Source organism: Trifolium pratense, linkage group LG7 (assembly GCF_020283565.1).
Source record: "Trifolium pratense cultivar HEN17-A07 linkage group LG7, ARS_RC_1.1, whole genome shotgun sequence".
Classification (NCBI taxonomy): Eukaryota; Viridiplantae; Streptophyta; class Magnoliopsida; order Fabales; family Fabaceae; genus Trifolium; species Trifolium pratense.
Genome location: NC_060065.1, coordinates 30,756,741 through 30,771,289, shown reverse-complemented (window position 1 = coordinate 30,771,289; position 14,549 = coordinate 30,756,741). Strand labels below are relative to the sequence as shown.

The following is a 14,549-nucleotide window of genomic DNA, read 5'->3' as shown; positions in this document are numbered from 1 at the left end:
TTGATAATGGGTAGTTTATTTTTTAGAGTGGGTAGTTATTAAATTAAAGGGTAAAAATGGAATAAAGTGTAAAAAGCTATAAGCTATAAGCTCAAATGCTACTTGAAATAGCATCTGAAAAAAAGCTATAAGCTAGTACAAAAAGCTTGTTACCAAACACCTCTAATTTTTTGAAACAAGCTTATAAGCTCATATAATAAGCTATAAGCTAACTTATTTGTGTTACCAAACAGAGCCTTAGATCATTATCCTTGGAGAAGAGCAACATGCCTATAAATGGCTAGATATTGCATTACAAGTAAATGATGCACACAAAAAAAGATTAGGAAGGCACAAGAAGAAACATTTTTATGAAATTTTATTATTTTACAATACTATTATTGAAAATCATTTCAATCATGGGGGTACACATTATTGGAGATGGTCAGGACAATAAAAACTATCCAAGTCCTGAGCAAGGGGCATAATATCCGTACTTTGATGACCTAAATCCTAATTGAACAAGTTTCCAATACACGATGAATGTAAGAAATTGGCTACACTGATCCATTAACAGCAATAAATATAATAATGCACACAGATTAGAGGTATGTAGATAAAACCCCCCAATCAAAAGGTTCAACGGCCGCCCGGTCGTCCCTGGTTTGGCAAAAAAGATTTGTATCGTATGTTTGTTTCCATGCCTAATCAAGCTTGACATTAGAATAGAGAAGTGTGTCCCTTGTGATTGGCATATACAAGAGGTAACATGTCTGCCAGAAAAAGAAACGAATCAGAAAATGTTTATGATCGATCATGCATCAATTCTCAATACTTATCACCATTAAATTAGAAATGGAGTATCCTACATGACCAACATATGCAATATATTGGTCATGTAGGATAATATTAATAGTACGAGTATTTGACCAAAAACTTACCCCCATAAGAGTTGAAACAAGCAAAATTATTCCTGTTATCCAGGCAAGGGTTCTTCTAACGAGTGCCACTTCTGCAATTGTTGTATTCAGTGAATTTACTTCTTCCAACCACCGCGCCGCATGGTAATGAGGAGGAGTAAAGATCACATCAAACTTCTTGCCAGACTCTTGAGGTGTGGCCGTTTGACAATAGATAATTCCAACAATTTGACCTGCTCAGTAATTGATCATTAACAGGTTCAATAGTAGCAAATTAACTTTTCAGACCAATATTTGGCATCTAAAGAACAAAATCAGCGGGAGTTTGCTACAGTCATTTGACTAGGACTTTTATACTAAAGCAAATAACTTTCAATCTTGTAATGCTCTAATTTAAAACAGCAAGTAAGCCTAGCAAAAATTGACCTTTGTATGCTTCTTGCAATGAGCCAAATATCTTTGTCAAAGTTACAAGTAACAATTCAACTCCATGCTGAGCAATAGCTTCAGCTTCTTCCTGCTCTTGCAAAACCTGCATCATATTGATTGATAGGATTAGACAACTAAAATTCATGTATATAGTATCATCACATATTGCAGATAAACACAAACAGAAACATGTATTCAAAACTACAAAAAAAACTTTGTATTTAACGAAGTTGATGCTTTTGTTTAGGTTGTGCTCACAATATGTATAGAGTCTATTTGCCTCTAATAGGCAATATTACTTCCTTTTTTTCTTTAGAGATAACAAAATCAATACGAGTAATAAAAGAATCAAATCTTTATATCGAGGTAATGAAATTAGAGACTGAAGATTTACCGCCTAGCTAAATGAGGTTGGTTATATGGATTTAGCAATGACGTTATGTCCTATCTATCATATATCATGCCTAGTTATAAACCAGTTAAACCCCAAATCCTATCTAATGGTCAAGTCTATAGTTATTCTTCAACTTCCTCTATCTCTAATGACTCCATCTATGGTGCATCAGTTAAATAGGTCTTGCGTGCAAGACCTTTTTTAACTCTTAAATCAAAAAATTCCACCATACAGAAAACCTTCAAACCTCAATGTGTGCTATGGTGTTAAAAAACATTTGAGAACTTGGTTTTGCTCAGAAAAAGAGGGTAATGTACTATCACGGTAACTACAAACTAGAGAAAAATAAAACCCCATAATCCATAAAAATACGGAAAAAAGTGGTACAGTTACGGGGAGGAAGAAAGGATGAAATATAGTAGAAGATTGTGGGGGGTTGGGAGGAGGAAGAGGGACATGATTCAGCGTAGAGTAGACGATGTATGATAAATATGATGGAACTTATTCGTCTAATGGCGTGAAAATGCTTGTGCATATTGCAAGACCTAAGTCACTGGTGAACACCTTTCATACACAAACAGATCATAACAAAAATTAATAAGAAAATGAAGGGAGGAAGAAAGTTGGACACCTTAATGCTATTGAAGGATCCTGTTAATAACTCAGCTGGACTTAATCTACTATGCGATAATTCTTGATGTATTTGAATTGCCCTTTTGACATTTTGAGCGAGAGACAAAAGACCTATCACGAACTTTCTTTCTGCTTTCTGCAAATACAAGCACATAAACCTTCAATCAGTCCTAACAAATGCACATCAAGTAGAAAAATATACCTAACAAAAATCCTCATCACACCTTTGACATATGGAGATTCACCGAGGCACCATTTACCAGAGGAATGGTAAGCACTCCATTTAATGGCTCTAGGGCATCAGTGGCATATGATCCACCAATCAATGATGACTAAAATAAAAAAAGACGGTCATTTTCACATATAACTTGAGAATCAAACAATAAAGAAATAGTTTAAAGACATGTATATGATGAATCAAAACTGACAAAATCACTAATTTCTTTGTCGGTGAATTTTTCCAATTGCTCGTCCAAAGAATGGACAGAAACATCATTCTCATCTGCATGATTTAAAAAAATAAAAAAGAAAGAAAATGCAAAAGTCAAGTCAAGTCTTCCAAAAAAATATTATGATAAGCCATATCAGTAGTGACCATCATTTCGATTGTATTCACCTGGAAGTTGAATGTCAACTTTATCTGAAGCAACAACATTTGTATCCCACGATGACTTGCTGAACATCACATTATCCTGGACAGTTTTTTCAAGACCTGCAAATAGTACAAAATTATTATTTAAAGAAAGAGAACATATTATAGAAATTGATTGTTATACTAAAAGCAAAGGCCAGAAACCATTGATTCCATTCACTTCCAGTAAAAACACAGCACGGGGCCTATTGAATGGATTAGGAGTCAAAACCTCGTTCAACTGCAAAATGCAAAACATTACCACCAATCAGATCTCTATAACAGAAGTGTGATGAAACATAAATATAAATAAGGTAGTAAAAACTGCATGTCACTAATGATTCCAAGAACCTTGGATGAGCTGGATGCTGAAAGGGTGGATGGAGGTGCAAAACCAAGCAAGATTGGCACAGCAGCACCAACTTCTTGAAGCAAAATCGAAGGCTTCTGCAAAGTGAAATGGCACCATTCAGTGAGATAATTATTAATTGATTTTGACCATGACAACATAGTGAAGCAGCCTCATTAGTAGAAACAGAGGGATCATAGAAAGGATGAACATGATGAAAATAGTTAACCTTCAAAGTCACACCAATAAAATGAAAGTTAATGAGAAAATTGTTAGGGAAGTAAAAGCAGCTAGCAAGCTAGCTAGTTCGTTAGTTAGTTAGTTAGTTAGTTAGTTAGTTAGTTAGTTAGTTAGTTAGTTAGTTAGAGGGGGTTAGTTATACAAAACAAAATAGGGGAAGTTGTATGGGAAGAAGAATCATTCTGTGAATTTGATTTGATAGCTTGTGTGTGAAAAGAGAAATCCTTTGACAAGGGAAAACCCACGAGGAGAATTCCATTATCCTTTTCTGTGCAAAACTGGTAGGACACCTAGGTATATTCTAGAAGTTATACAGTGGGGTTAAGGGAGAGTTAGTAAGTGATCTAGAATATGGTTACCGCATTTGTAGGGAAGCGAATCTTAGTGATCCAGCCTTTATATGAGATGGCAAGAGGAGTGTGAAAGATAATTCTAAATCATATTTCAATTACAACTTTATAGTTGGGCAGAGAGAATCATTTCTTCTCTGAGGAGCAATAGCTTTGGGGTTACATGAGACTTCCCTTCTTTAATACATAAGTTTTTAAATCAATAATACAAGTTTTGTTTTCTTGAACTCGTGTTCTAACCAACATACAACAGTTCTACTCTTTTTACCCTTTCTAGAAATTCTCCAGTTTATTTCAGAGTTACTAGCACTCAATCTCTTAAAATGAAGTAAAGAGAAAATTAAAATATAAACTTTCAGCAAGTTAAATTAAAAAACTACCCTTCTCAAATATCATTTACAAAATTTACTTATGATTGAATATGCCGTTTTACAAACTAGTCTTGGTGTTAATATCAATAAAACAAGAGACTGAAAAAACAAATCTTCTACTTCCAGATTTTCATTTTCAAGTGTTATACTGTTATTACTAACAGCTAACAAGAATAATTCATAGCATCAGAGCAATCTAATGAACAATCTTCTGGGGACAAATTTCTTTAGATTCATTTATCTCATCACATATATTAAAAAAATTTCTCCATTCATCAACCATCACTTCGTGTTTGTTTGGTTTCAGTTTTGGAGAAGCCAACATTGATTCTAGAGATGCATAATTGGTTTTGACATGTTCGATTCCTACAGAGTAGAATTGATTTTGCCTCCAGAATTGTTTCTAGTTTAAGTTAACAATTGTAGATTCTAACTCTATAATTGATTTTTACACTCAAATTTAATGTTCAACTCACTTTTATATGAATGTATCGAAACACAAATCACATTACCTTGAACTCAATTTTACATCAAATCAATTCACTCAATCAATATTGTTCATCACAAAACAAACACACAGTTCTTCCAAGATTTTAAACACTAACAAGTAACAACTAGGCACACGAGGCTTATCTTATAAGATTTCAAAATAGATTTTGATTTCATTTAAATTTTCTTAAGATTTTCACTACACCATATCTTATCACAAACAAAAAACATTGATAAATGCAAATTCAATTAAAATACTCAAAATTCAATTCAAATCAATCACCGACTTCTGAATTTGAAGATAACATAAGATACAGTAATGATTAAACCTCATCGTTGGATGATCTAGTACGAAGGAATTGATTAGTTGAACTATCGATGAAGAAAACGGAACCAGAAGCTTCTCCCTGTAGAAATCAAACAAAAGGAAAATCGTTAGATCGAAATCGCAAACGCAATCAAATGCGAAAATGGATTGAATACAGAGAGAGAACGAACCCTAGCTTGAGGAGATAAGAGAGAGAAGAAGAAGAAGAGGAAGGTGCAAATAACGGAAACGGAAAACTCCATCGTCGGAGAGAAAGAGATCTGGTGGTTCCACTTCAGCTACGTGCTTCTCGCGTTTCGTCGTTCTCTGCAAATATCAATTGAACTCTTCAAAAAACAAACATACATACTTGTTTGGGCTTTTGGTTTCTTTTACATTTAGGGATAGTTATTACTCGCACCCCCCCCCTTTACACTTGTACATATATATTTAATATAACTATAGAAATATGTTTTATGGCTTTCACCACCGGTTTAATCTGGTTCGTGGTTCCTGCAGTTGCATGTGATCGAACTGTGGTTCTCCTTTTTTTTAACTAGGGATAAATTAAATATGAAATTTTAATTTTTAGCGCTTAAAAATTCATATTTAATTCATCTATGTTAAAAAATTATAATAAAATTTTGTGAGAAAGATTTTTATAATATTATAAACATCAATATAAGAACTCATTCAAAAATGTGAAAGTAATTGAAAATATTTAAAGGATTAAAACTTGCTAATTTTTTTATAAAAATTGAAAATGAATTTCAAGATATTTATCGGGTTCAAAAACTTATTTAACTCTATTCTAATATCAACCATTTTCCATCTTAATTAAAAAATATTTTAAATTTCAATAACAACATACACCTTATTTTCCAAAGCATAAGCTTGGGCATCCCTATTTTTGCGATTGGGATAATGACTTAATTGATATAAGTTTAATTAAAACAACGGAAAATAAACATGTAATTCATATTGAAGCGACAACAATCATGTCACTAGTTAGGGACATAAAGTTTTCAACGATATTTAACTAGGTGAATTATTCGGTACACATATACGACAGCTAATTCACAACAAATCGGTAGCTAACTCTGTTTTACTAGTGATTAGCTACGAATTAGCTACACATCGTCTTGTAGCTAACCCCAGATTTTCTTGTAGTGAATGTTAGCTATTGTGTGGTCTTTTGTTCTCACGGCTTGGGTGTGTTTCCAACCTTATGTTCTTCTTCTACTGTCATTATGTAGTGTGTTAGTATATGTAGGGGTCAAATTGATCTTACTTTTGTTTTCCTTGTTTTTGTTGGCTGGGGGTTGGTTCTTAGGAGTTGTATGCTGCTTTGTTACATGCTATTGTAGGAGTTTAATCTTTGTTGTAGTTTTGGGAACGTCTTGTGACTGCTATCTTGCTTTTATAAATTTAGTTGATTTTTTAAAAAATGGAATATGGTCCATTGTTACACTAATTAGTAATTACTAATACTATTGGGGGAAACTAACTGAAATCCTAACCGGACAAGTTTATACAAAAAAGGAGAGATAAAGTCACATATAGTGAAAATGCGGTGAACTGACTCCATTAAATCCTCACATAAAGCACAGATGGAACCAGAAGCCTCCCTAATTACTCGACGTCTAAGAAGGTTTTGTCTGGTTGGCACTCTATCCTAAAGTAATTGTCAGGAGAAAACAATGACTTAAGAGGGACCCATGACTTCCACACTCGAGACAAAAGAGAATTTGGCTGAATAGCTCCCACTAGGATCATGAATCCAAACCCAGGAATCAACCGCACCTAAAGTCAGGGACTGTGCAATAAATCTTGAAAAAGCCCAAGCTCACCAACAGACAACTCCCTCGTCCATCTGAAATCCCAAAACCACTGACCATGCACCCAAGAGCCCATATCCCTCACTAACTCCAAACATTGTTTCGAGACCTGGAACAACCTACTATATCGATCTTTAAGAGGCATACCCCCGGTAAACCGGGTTTGAACCTGGAATGTTCCACTTTATGTATGTATGAATTTTGTAATTGGTGTTTGTCACTCATATAGACAAATCGATGTTTTAAAAATATAAAGTAATGATTTATCGATCGTTAGAGATAAAGTATGTTCATGCTTATCAAAACAAATGAAAAAAGAAAAAATTTAGTAAAGAACTAAGGTAAGTCATTACAAAATTACTCTCTTTTTTAGATCAACCACTATTTGTTAAAATTGTTCGTTGAATCTGTTATAGCCATTATGAGACTTTTCAAATTGAGATTTTAAATATTTTATAGTTTGTTGAACCTCCACACATATTTTATATTTTATTATAATCACATCGACACAGAAAAATTCTTGGATAGGCATAAACATAAATAATAGGTGTTAGACACACTCACACAATCAAAATAAAATTAAAGATAAAAGAAATAAAATGATATTGATTGATGTGATTATATTATTTTTGTCTTAAATTTTTGGATTTGTGTATGTGTGCCCAAATATATTTTATTTGGGTTTGTGCCTATGCAAGCCTTGCTCATCGACACATTCAAATAAAAAAAAATATTAATATGTGTCTGTAAGACGCAACATAATTGACAATAACGAAATTGTTTTTCATGACTAATGGGTTTGAATCTAGAATATTCCACTTTAGGTGTATGAATTTTGTAATTGATGTTTGTCACTCCGTCTATAGACAAATTGACGCTTTAAAATCTAAAGTAAAAATCTGCTATTAGACATAAAATATGTTCATGCTTATCAAAACCATTTTTTTGACACACATGCTTATCAAAACTTATAAAAATAATTCTATTAACAATTATAAAGTCATGCTTTATTATATATAGTAGTACTCGGCCCTCTTTTGCACAAAAAAATAAAAATTAAAAATGACTGGTTTTTAGTTTAAAAATGAATTTTTCTTATATATAAAGTGATTAAGAAAAATTCTATTTACTGCTAGCATCTGAAGGGAAAATTAATATTTGGCAAGTCATGAAATTATTGCTTTTTTTATTTGTTATACCATTCTGTACTTTATTTTATTATTTTTATACTAAAAACGACAATATTCATTCAACAATTTTATAAAATACATCAATCGAAATTATTACATATTCAAGTTCGCTAAAATTTAAAAATGATGAATTTCACAAAATAACGACAAAGCCTATAATTAATATTACAAAATTTAAATGTTTGGAATAGTCATGCCTCTGGATATTCAACGTTGAAGACGCTAAAGTTATTGAATTTGGATTGAAGTAGATTTGCAAATCTGAACAAAACAAACATCGTACTAAAACGAGAAATCAAAACAAACATCATAACAAGATGAAAAATTAAAACAAAAAACTCCACGCTACGAAGAGAGTAACATCAGACGAAGAAATGACTAAAAAGAAAATTCAAACGAAACCTAAAAGGATGTGAAAATTACATATTAGAATAAAGAATAAAGAATAATAAAAAAAAACTTATGAGAAAATCATTTATACCATTCTTTATTTGTTTTTCCTTTTCTGACTATTCTTAAAATGTCACAAACCATTGACTAGTGTCTATAAAAACCCTAAAACTAGTGTATCTCTTACATAAATTAGTGGTAAAGGAAATCTTTTTGTAATATTTTGTGCGTGGTTATCAGAATTGAGAAATGAAACGCATTTGCGGGTCCCGTGATGATGACATTAATAACGACGAAAGAAGATCTCCTTACAACCGTCTTACGACGGCGCAAACAGCTAGACTTGAAAAGTAAGATAATTCATTTCAATATTTACCAATATAAATAGTTTATTTTCAGTATAATTATTTTGTGTTATTTCAATTTTTTGGTTTTGAAGGAGAATTGACTTCACTCTTGAGTTAAAGATATGAAACTATTAATTATATTTTAATAGCTCGAATTGATACTTAATGCGACATATACGCTCTTTTGAAAATTATGGCAGGAACTAAATTTTTTGTAAAGCCATATTATGTTTTAATTATGTTCGATGCATAATTTTTATTATTTTTGTTTGAAAGATTTTTTCCGGTGATTATGAGTAATTTGTCTTAATTTTTTTGGTATTCAACGGAGCCGAAGTCAAAAAAAAAGAAAAGAAAAGAAATAGTTACACAAAGACTAAATTATAGTGATTAATTTTTCTTTGTTTGGCTTGATTCTTTTGATGACATGATTTTTTTTTTTGTTAAGAGATGGCATGAATTTTATCATTTATTAATTACACTTAATTTACTTTATGAAGAATTAATTTTGTACAGTTGATTATAAGATCATGAACGACTCGATTCTATATGCTATTGTAAATTTGGCTTGGGCATGCAATAGTGTGTTAAAACTCTTAGGGAGAGTTTGCCACCCATTTGGGTCCACAAGGCTCGAGGAATTAGTCTTTGCAGTTGCGCGCAGAGGATACCCGGTTTACACTAAATAAAAATAAAAATTTAGGGCTAATGTTGGATCTTGGACCCGAATTCTGTACAAACAGTGACTGCATCCAGTCACACGTTTTTTAACATTTGATCCGATCAGATAATTCATGATAAAATTATATTTTGATTTTATAAAAAGATTGTCTTTAAATTTAAATCTGCTTAATCTTGATCGGACGGTCAGAACCGGTGACTGCACGCAGTCACTAACTACACATAATTTGTATCCATTAGCTCTTAGCTATTTACTAAAAGACTATATATAATTCATTTGTTTCTGTACGAAATCTAATTTATTTGTTGTCTAGTTTATTTTATTTATCTATTTATTTACATTGGCAAGTTATTAAATTAATCTCTCAACTAACTTGGGAACTTTTTTTTTGGATGAAGTTTCATGAAAGAATGCAATCATCCAAATGAGACCCAACAACAACAATTGGCTGAGGAGCTTGGGCTTCAGCCCAAACAAGTTAAATATTGGTTCCAGAATAAAAGAACTTTGTTGAAGGTGATGATTCCTTTTCACTATAGTGATATCTTAACATATACATCAAATTTTAGTTTGAGAAAGCTTATTTTTTTGCACCCTACCAACTATTTGCATGCCCTTTTAATTTCCTATTTTACTTTTTCATTATTTAATAAGCGGGTGTTATAAAATTGAGAAATTTGAGGAAAATAAAACACTCTCCTAACACGAGATTTTCAAGATTTTAGACGTCAACTATTTAAGTAGTGAATTTTGTCTGTTACTTAAGAAACAAACAAGAGTATTTCAATAATTTTACAGAGGGAGTGTGAAAAAATTGGTAAGATGCCAAAAGAAATTCTCTTGATTTAAGTAACACACTCTTAGATCCTTGAATATTTTATATTAATTAATTTTATCTTCAAATATAGTTTGTGTCTGTATCTATAAAATTACTAACATAATAGATACATTTTTTTGAAGTTTCGATACATTGATACACTATATATATTAATAATAATAACATGTCCATGTGAGCTTAACTTAGTTGGTAGAGACATCACACCATATGTCCAAGAGGTGGGGTTTGAACTCCGAATACTCCACTTATTCACCTTTAAGGTGGAATTTCTAGTCGTTAAACTATTTAACAATAAAAATAAAATAATAACAACATTAACTCATATTTACGCAACAATTTATTTCACATGCTTAGTGCTAATAATTATTTGTATTTGTTACATATAGAACCAACACGAGAAACAACATAACAATAATCTTCGTTTGGAGAACGAAAGACTTCGTAATGAAAACCTCCTAATGAAAGAGGCACTGAAGGCCACAAAGTGTGAACCTTGTGGGGGTCCCCCATTTCCGATGGAAGAACATCAACATTACATGCACAAGATGCAACAAGAAAATGCTGAGCTTAAAAAAGAGGTAGTGAACTCATTTATATGATTCTCTTTTAATTATTTTATATCAATAACATAGTTTTTCTTGTATGTGCATAAAATAGAGAGCTATAAGATGGTTGCTTTAATTTTTATTAATATTAACTAAAATGTTTGTAATTTGGTTTGAATTGATTTTGAGCAAGGCGACTCAACTGATTTTACTTAAAACTTTTGCGTTAATATTTACTTTAAGCATACAAGTATTTCAGGCGTGTCTTGCTTTTGAGATAAAAATTAGTTTATTGTCAACAAAAAAAGTATTAGTTTATTCAAATTTTTTGTTAAGTAGCATAGTGGCTAGGAGTTTATTCAATTTTTATCCGTGCATAATCACATATTTATATTTATAAATTAATTTTCACTCTCAATTTGAAAACGTGTCCAAGGTTTCTAAAAGTTTCATGGAGAGCAATGAACTTGACAATCCACCAATGGTTTATCAAACATCAAGTCATCTTCATCGTCTTAGTAATCTAACTATGAGGGAAGATATGTCGGTGAATAGATCAACACAATGTTATGATGAAGAAAAGACAATGATGCTGCAAATTGCAACTCTTGCTATGCAAGAATTGGAAAGGCTTGTAAGGGTTAACGAGCCTTTCTGGATCAACTTTTCAAATACTCATCAAGATGAGAGATACACTCTTGATCATGAAAGGTATTGTCAATTTTTTCCCAAGAACAATCACATTAGAGGTGATAATGTTTATAAGGAATCTTCAAAGTATTCAGGAATAATTGGACTTGATGGCATGAAATTGGTTGATATGTTTCTTGACTCGGTAAGCATACAATTGTAAATTTCTATTAGAAAAAAAAATTGTTAATGAAGAAATAAAATCATTCTCGAATGTCGATGTTGATTTATTTAGTGACAGAAATGAGAATGATTTTACATTTTTTCCATTTATATTTCCCTCTCTCTAGTTTATTTATTTTAGTATTGACTCTTTAATTAATTTTAGTGAAGAACAATGTAGTTAATGATATATAATTCATTTTTATAGGACAAATGGAGAAACTTGTTCCCAACAATTGTTACTAAAGCGGAAACTACCAAAGTTCTTGAAATCGGTTTGCCTGGAAATCGAGATGGAGCTTTGTTGTTGGTATGATAATATTTTTTGAATATTTAGATTTATGCTAAGCTTTTTAATCGTTATTGTTTTTCAATTTTTAAATGTCTTTTTTGTGGCAGATGAATGAAGAAATGCATATTTTATCACCTCTAGTGCGGCCTCGTGAATTTAACATAATTCGCTATTGCAAACAAGTTGATGTTGATGTATGGGTGATAACCGACGTGTCATTTCATTCTTCTAGACCAAACACACCACCTCTGTCTCACTCTTGGAAACATCCTTCTGGATGTATAATTCGTGAAATGCCTAACAAGTCATGTTTGGTTAGTATTACATGCATATTTGTGAAACATAATAACCGACAATGCATCAAAATTAATCCCTAAAAATATTCATATTTCTTTACACATATCTACATATAGTTTAAATTTAGATGTATACTTGATACTCACCAAAAGATATTATTACATGTTTTATGTTAGGTTACTTGGGTTGAGCATGTGGAAGTGGAAGATATGCTTCATACACACCACATTTTTAGAGATTTTGTGGTTAACAATACTTTATATGGAGCTGAAAGCTGGATCAAGGAGCTTCAAAGAATGTGTGAGAGATTTTTTAGTTTTTATGCTGAAACTGTACCGGCTGGAGAATCTATAGGAGGTTAGTCACGTTTTATCTTTTTAATTACTTTTCCTAATATTCCTATATTCATGTATTCACCGCCTTTTCAAAAAAAAAATCTTCTGAAGAGCATGGTTGTGATTACTATCTGTCACAATCACTGATTACTATCTGAATCGTACTTACACAACTTTGTTTCTTCAATTTTATATTTAGCTAATATTATTTATGCAGTGATCCAAACAATTGAAGGGAGGAGGAGTGTGATGAAGCTTGCTGATAGAATGGTTAAGATTTTTTGTGAATGTTTAAGAATGGCTGGTCAATTAGAATTCCAACATTTGAATCTTGAAAGTAGCATTGGTGGGGTTAGAGTTTCTCTTCGCCAAGCCACTGACATAGGCCAAGGCATAGTTGTTGCTGCTGCTACCACCCTTTGTCTCCCTCTGCCTGCTGAATATGTTTTTGATTTCCTCAAAGACCCTACAAAAAGATATCAGGTTCACTAGCTTGTTTAACACTCTTTTATTATTATTATTATTATTATTATTATTATTATTATTATTATTATTATTATTATTATATTAAACCATAATTTTGAATTTGTCATATGCTATATCTATTTCTATAGTTCTTAAGGTAACTAAAATTGCAATCTCGTTATCGAATGTATCTTTTGTCAGTGAGATTTTGTTTTACATGCGTTTGTTAGTTAGTTAGTTAGTTAGTTTTTTGAATGTACATTTCATTAGTCGGTTAGGTCAATCAAATACAAAATATACAGTCCCCTTGAGATATGGTTGAGACATTGCAAATATGCAGAATCATGGTTCGAATCCAGATTCTCCAGTTATTCGCACTAGACAATTATGTGACATAAATATAGAATATACACTCAAGGATATTTCTATAATTTTGATAAAATTTATTTGAATGACTCTAATTTAATTGTTACTTGTTAATTATTTTCTTATAGTGGGATGTTATGGCTTATGAAAATCCAATGTATGAGATTGGCCACGTTTCAAATGGACTCAATCCTGGCAACTACACTACAATTTTTCAGGTATGTACCATTTCTTTAAATCTATGCTTCAAAAGTATATAAAAAATGTTGAACCTTAGTATTTGTTTTCAAAATTAGATTGATTTCAATTTTTTTTCCATGTGAATCAGCCATACAACCCTAGTGAGAACTCCACCATGATTTTACAAGAAAGTTTTACATCTCCTGTGGGATCATATGTTATATATGCTCCAATAGATATAATATCTATGAATGCAGTCATATGTGGTGAAGACTCAACAAAGCTACCAATTATTCCCACTGGATTTGTTGTGTGTCCATATGCACAACCAAATGCAACTTTTGAAGCATCTAACAATATTGGAAGTAGTAGTAGTGGTGGTGTTGGAAGAGGAGGAGCTAACACATTGTTAACTTTGGCCTATCAAATTTTGACATGTAATCCAAATGGAATTGATCAACACCAAAACATGGAAGCTTTTGCTACTATGAACACCCTTCTGACCACTAGTGTTCTAAAAGTAAGGGGTGCTCTCATGAACTCTTATTAAAAATTTGGAGTAGTTGTTCATTTTGTTTTATCATTTCATGTTTAAGACAAATATCTTAATATTTCTTATGGACAAGTTGTTGTTGTTTGGTTTTTCTTTGTATGGTGATAAGTTTGCTTGACTTTTGTGATGTTTTTCATTGAATTTTATGAATTAAAATTATACTTTGTTCTAGCAATTTATTTTTCATTACTAAGTTACAAGTATAAAGTTTTTATGTTGTTATTTGATGGTGATTAATCTCGATAGAAAGAATTAATCTGACTTCTGTTAGTAATTGTTCCAGTGGG

General features: G+C 31.7%; 2 protein-coding genes across 2 annotated transcripts; one reads left to right on the top strand and one right to left on the bottom strand.

Annotated features, from left to right (window-relative positions):
- Positions 1 to 345: 345 nt before the first annotated feature.
- LOC123896842 lies at positions 346 to 5,471 on the bottom strand. The gene is made up of 11 exons (XM_045947245.1): positions 5,284 to 5,471; positions 5,115 to 5,192; positions 3,338 to 3,433; positions 3,152 to 3,227; positions 2,972 to 3,067; positions 2,784 to 2,857; positions 2,580 to 2,687; positions 2,354 to 2,491; positions 1,326 to 1,431; positions 921 to 1,132; positions 346 to 752 (listed from the first exon to the last, which is right to left on the bottom strand). Exons 1-11 carry the CDS (start codon positions 5,353 to 5,355, stop codon positions 684 to 686), a joined length of 1,125 nt encoding a protein of 374 aa, XP_045803201.1. The 5' UTR covers positions 5,356 to 5,471; the 3' UTR covers positions 346 to 683.
- Positions 5,472 to 8,759: 3,288 nt separating this feature from the next.
- Positions 8,760 to 14,259, top strand: LOC123896237 (homeobox-leucine zipper protein ROC8-like). The gene is made up of 11 exons (XM_045946652.1): positions 8,760 to 8,860; positions 9,938 to 10,055; positions 10,764 to 10,955; positions 11,359 to 11,757; positions 11,983 to 12,084; positions 12,174 to 12,380; positions 12,540 to 12,720; positions 12,916 to 13,181; positions 13,658 to 13,747; positions 13,858 to 14,074; positions 14,108 to 14,259. Exons 1-11 carry the CDS (start codon positions 8,760 to 8,762, stop codon positions 14,257 to 14,259), a joined length of 2,025 nt encoding a protein of 674 aa, XP_045802608.1.
- The last annotated feature ends 290 nt before the right edge of the window (positions 14,260 to 14,549 follow it).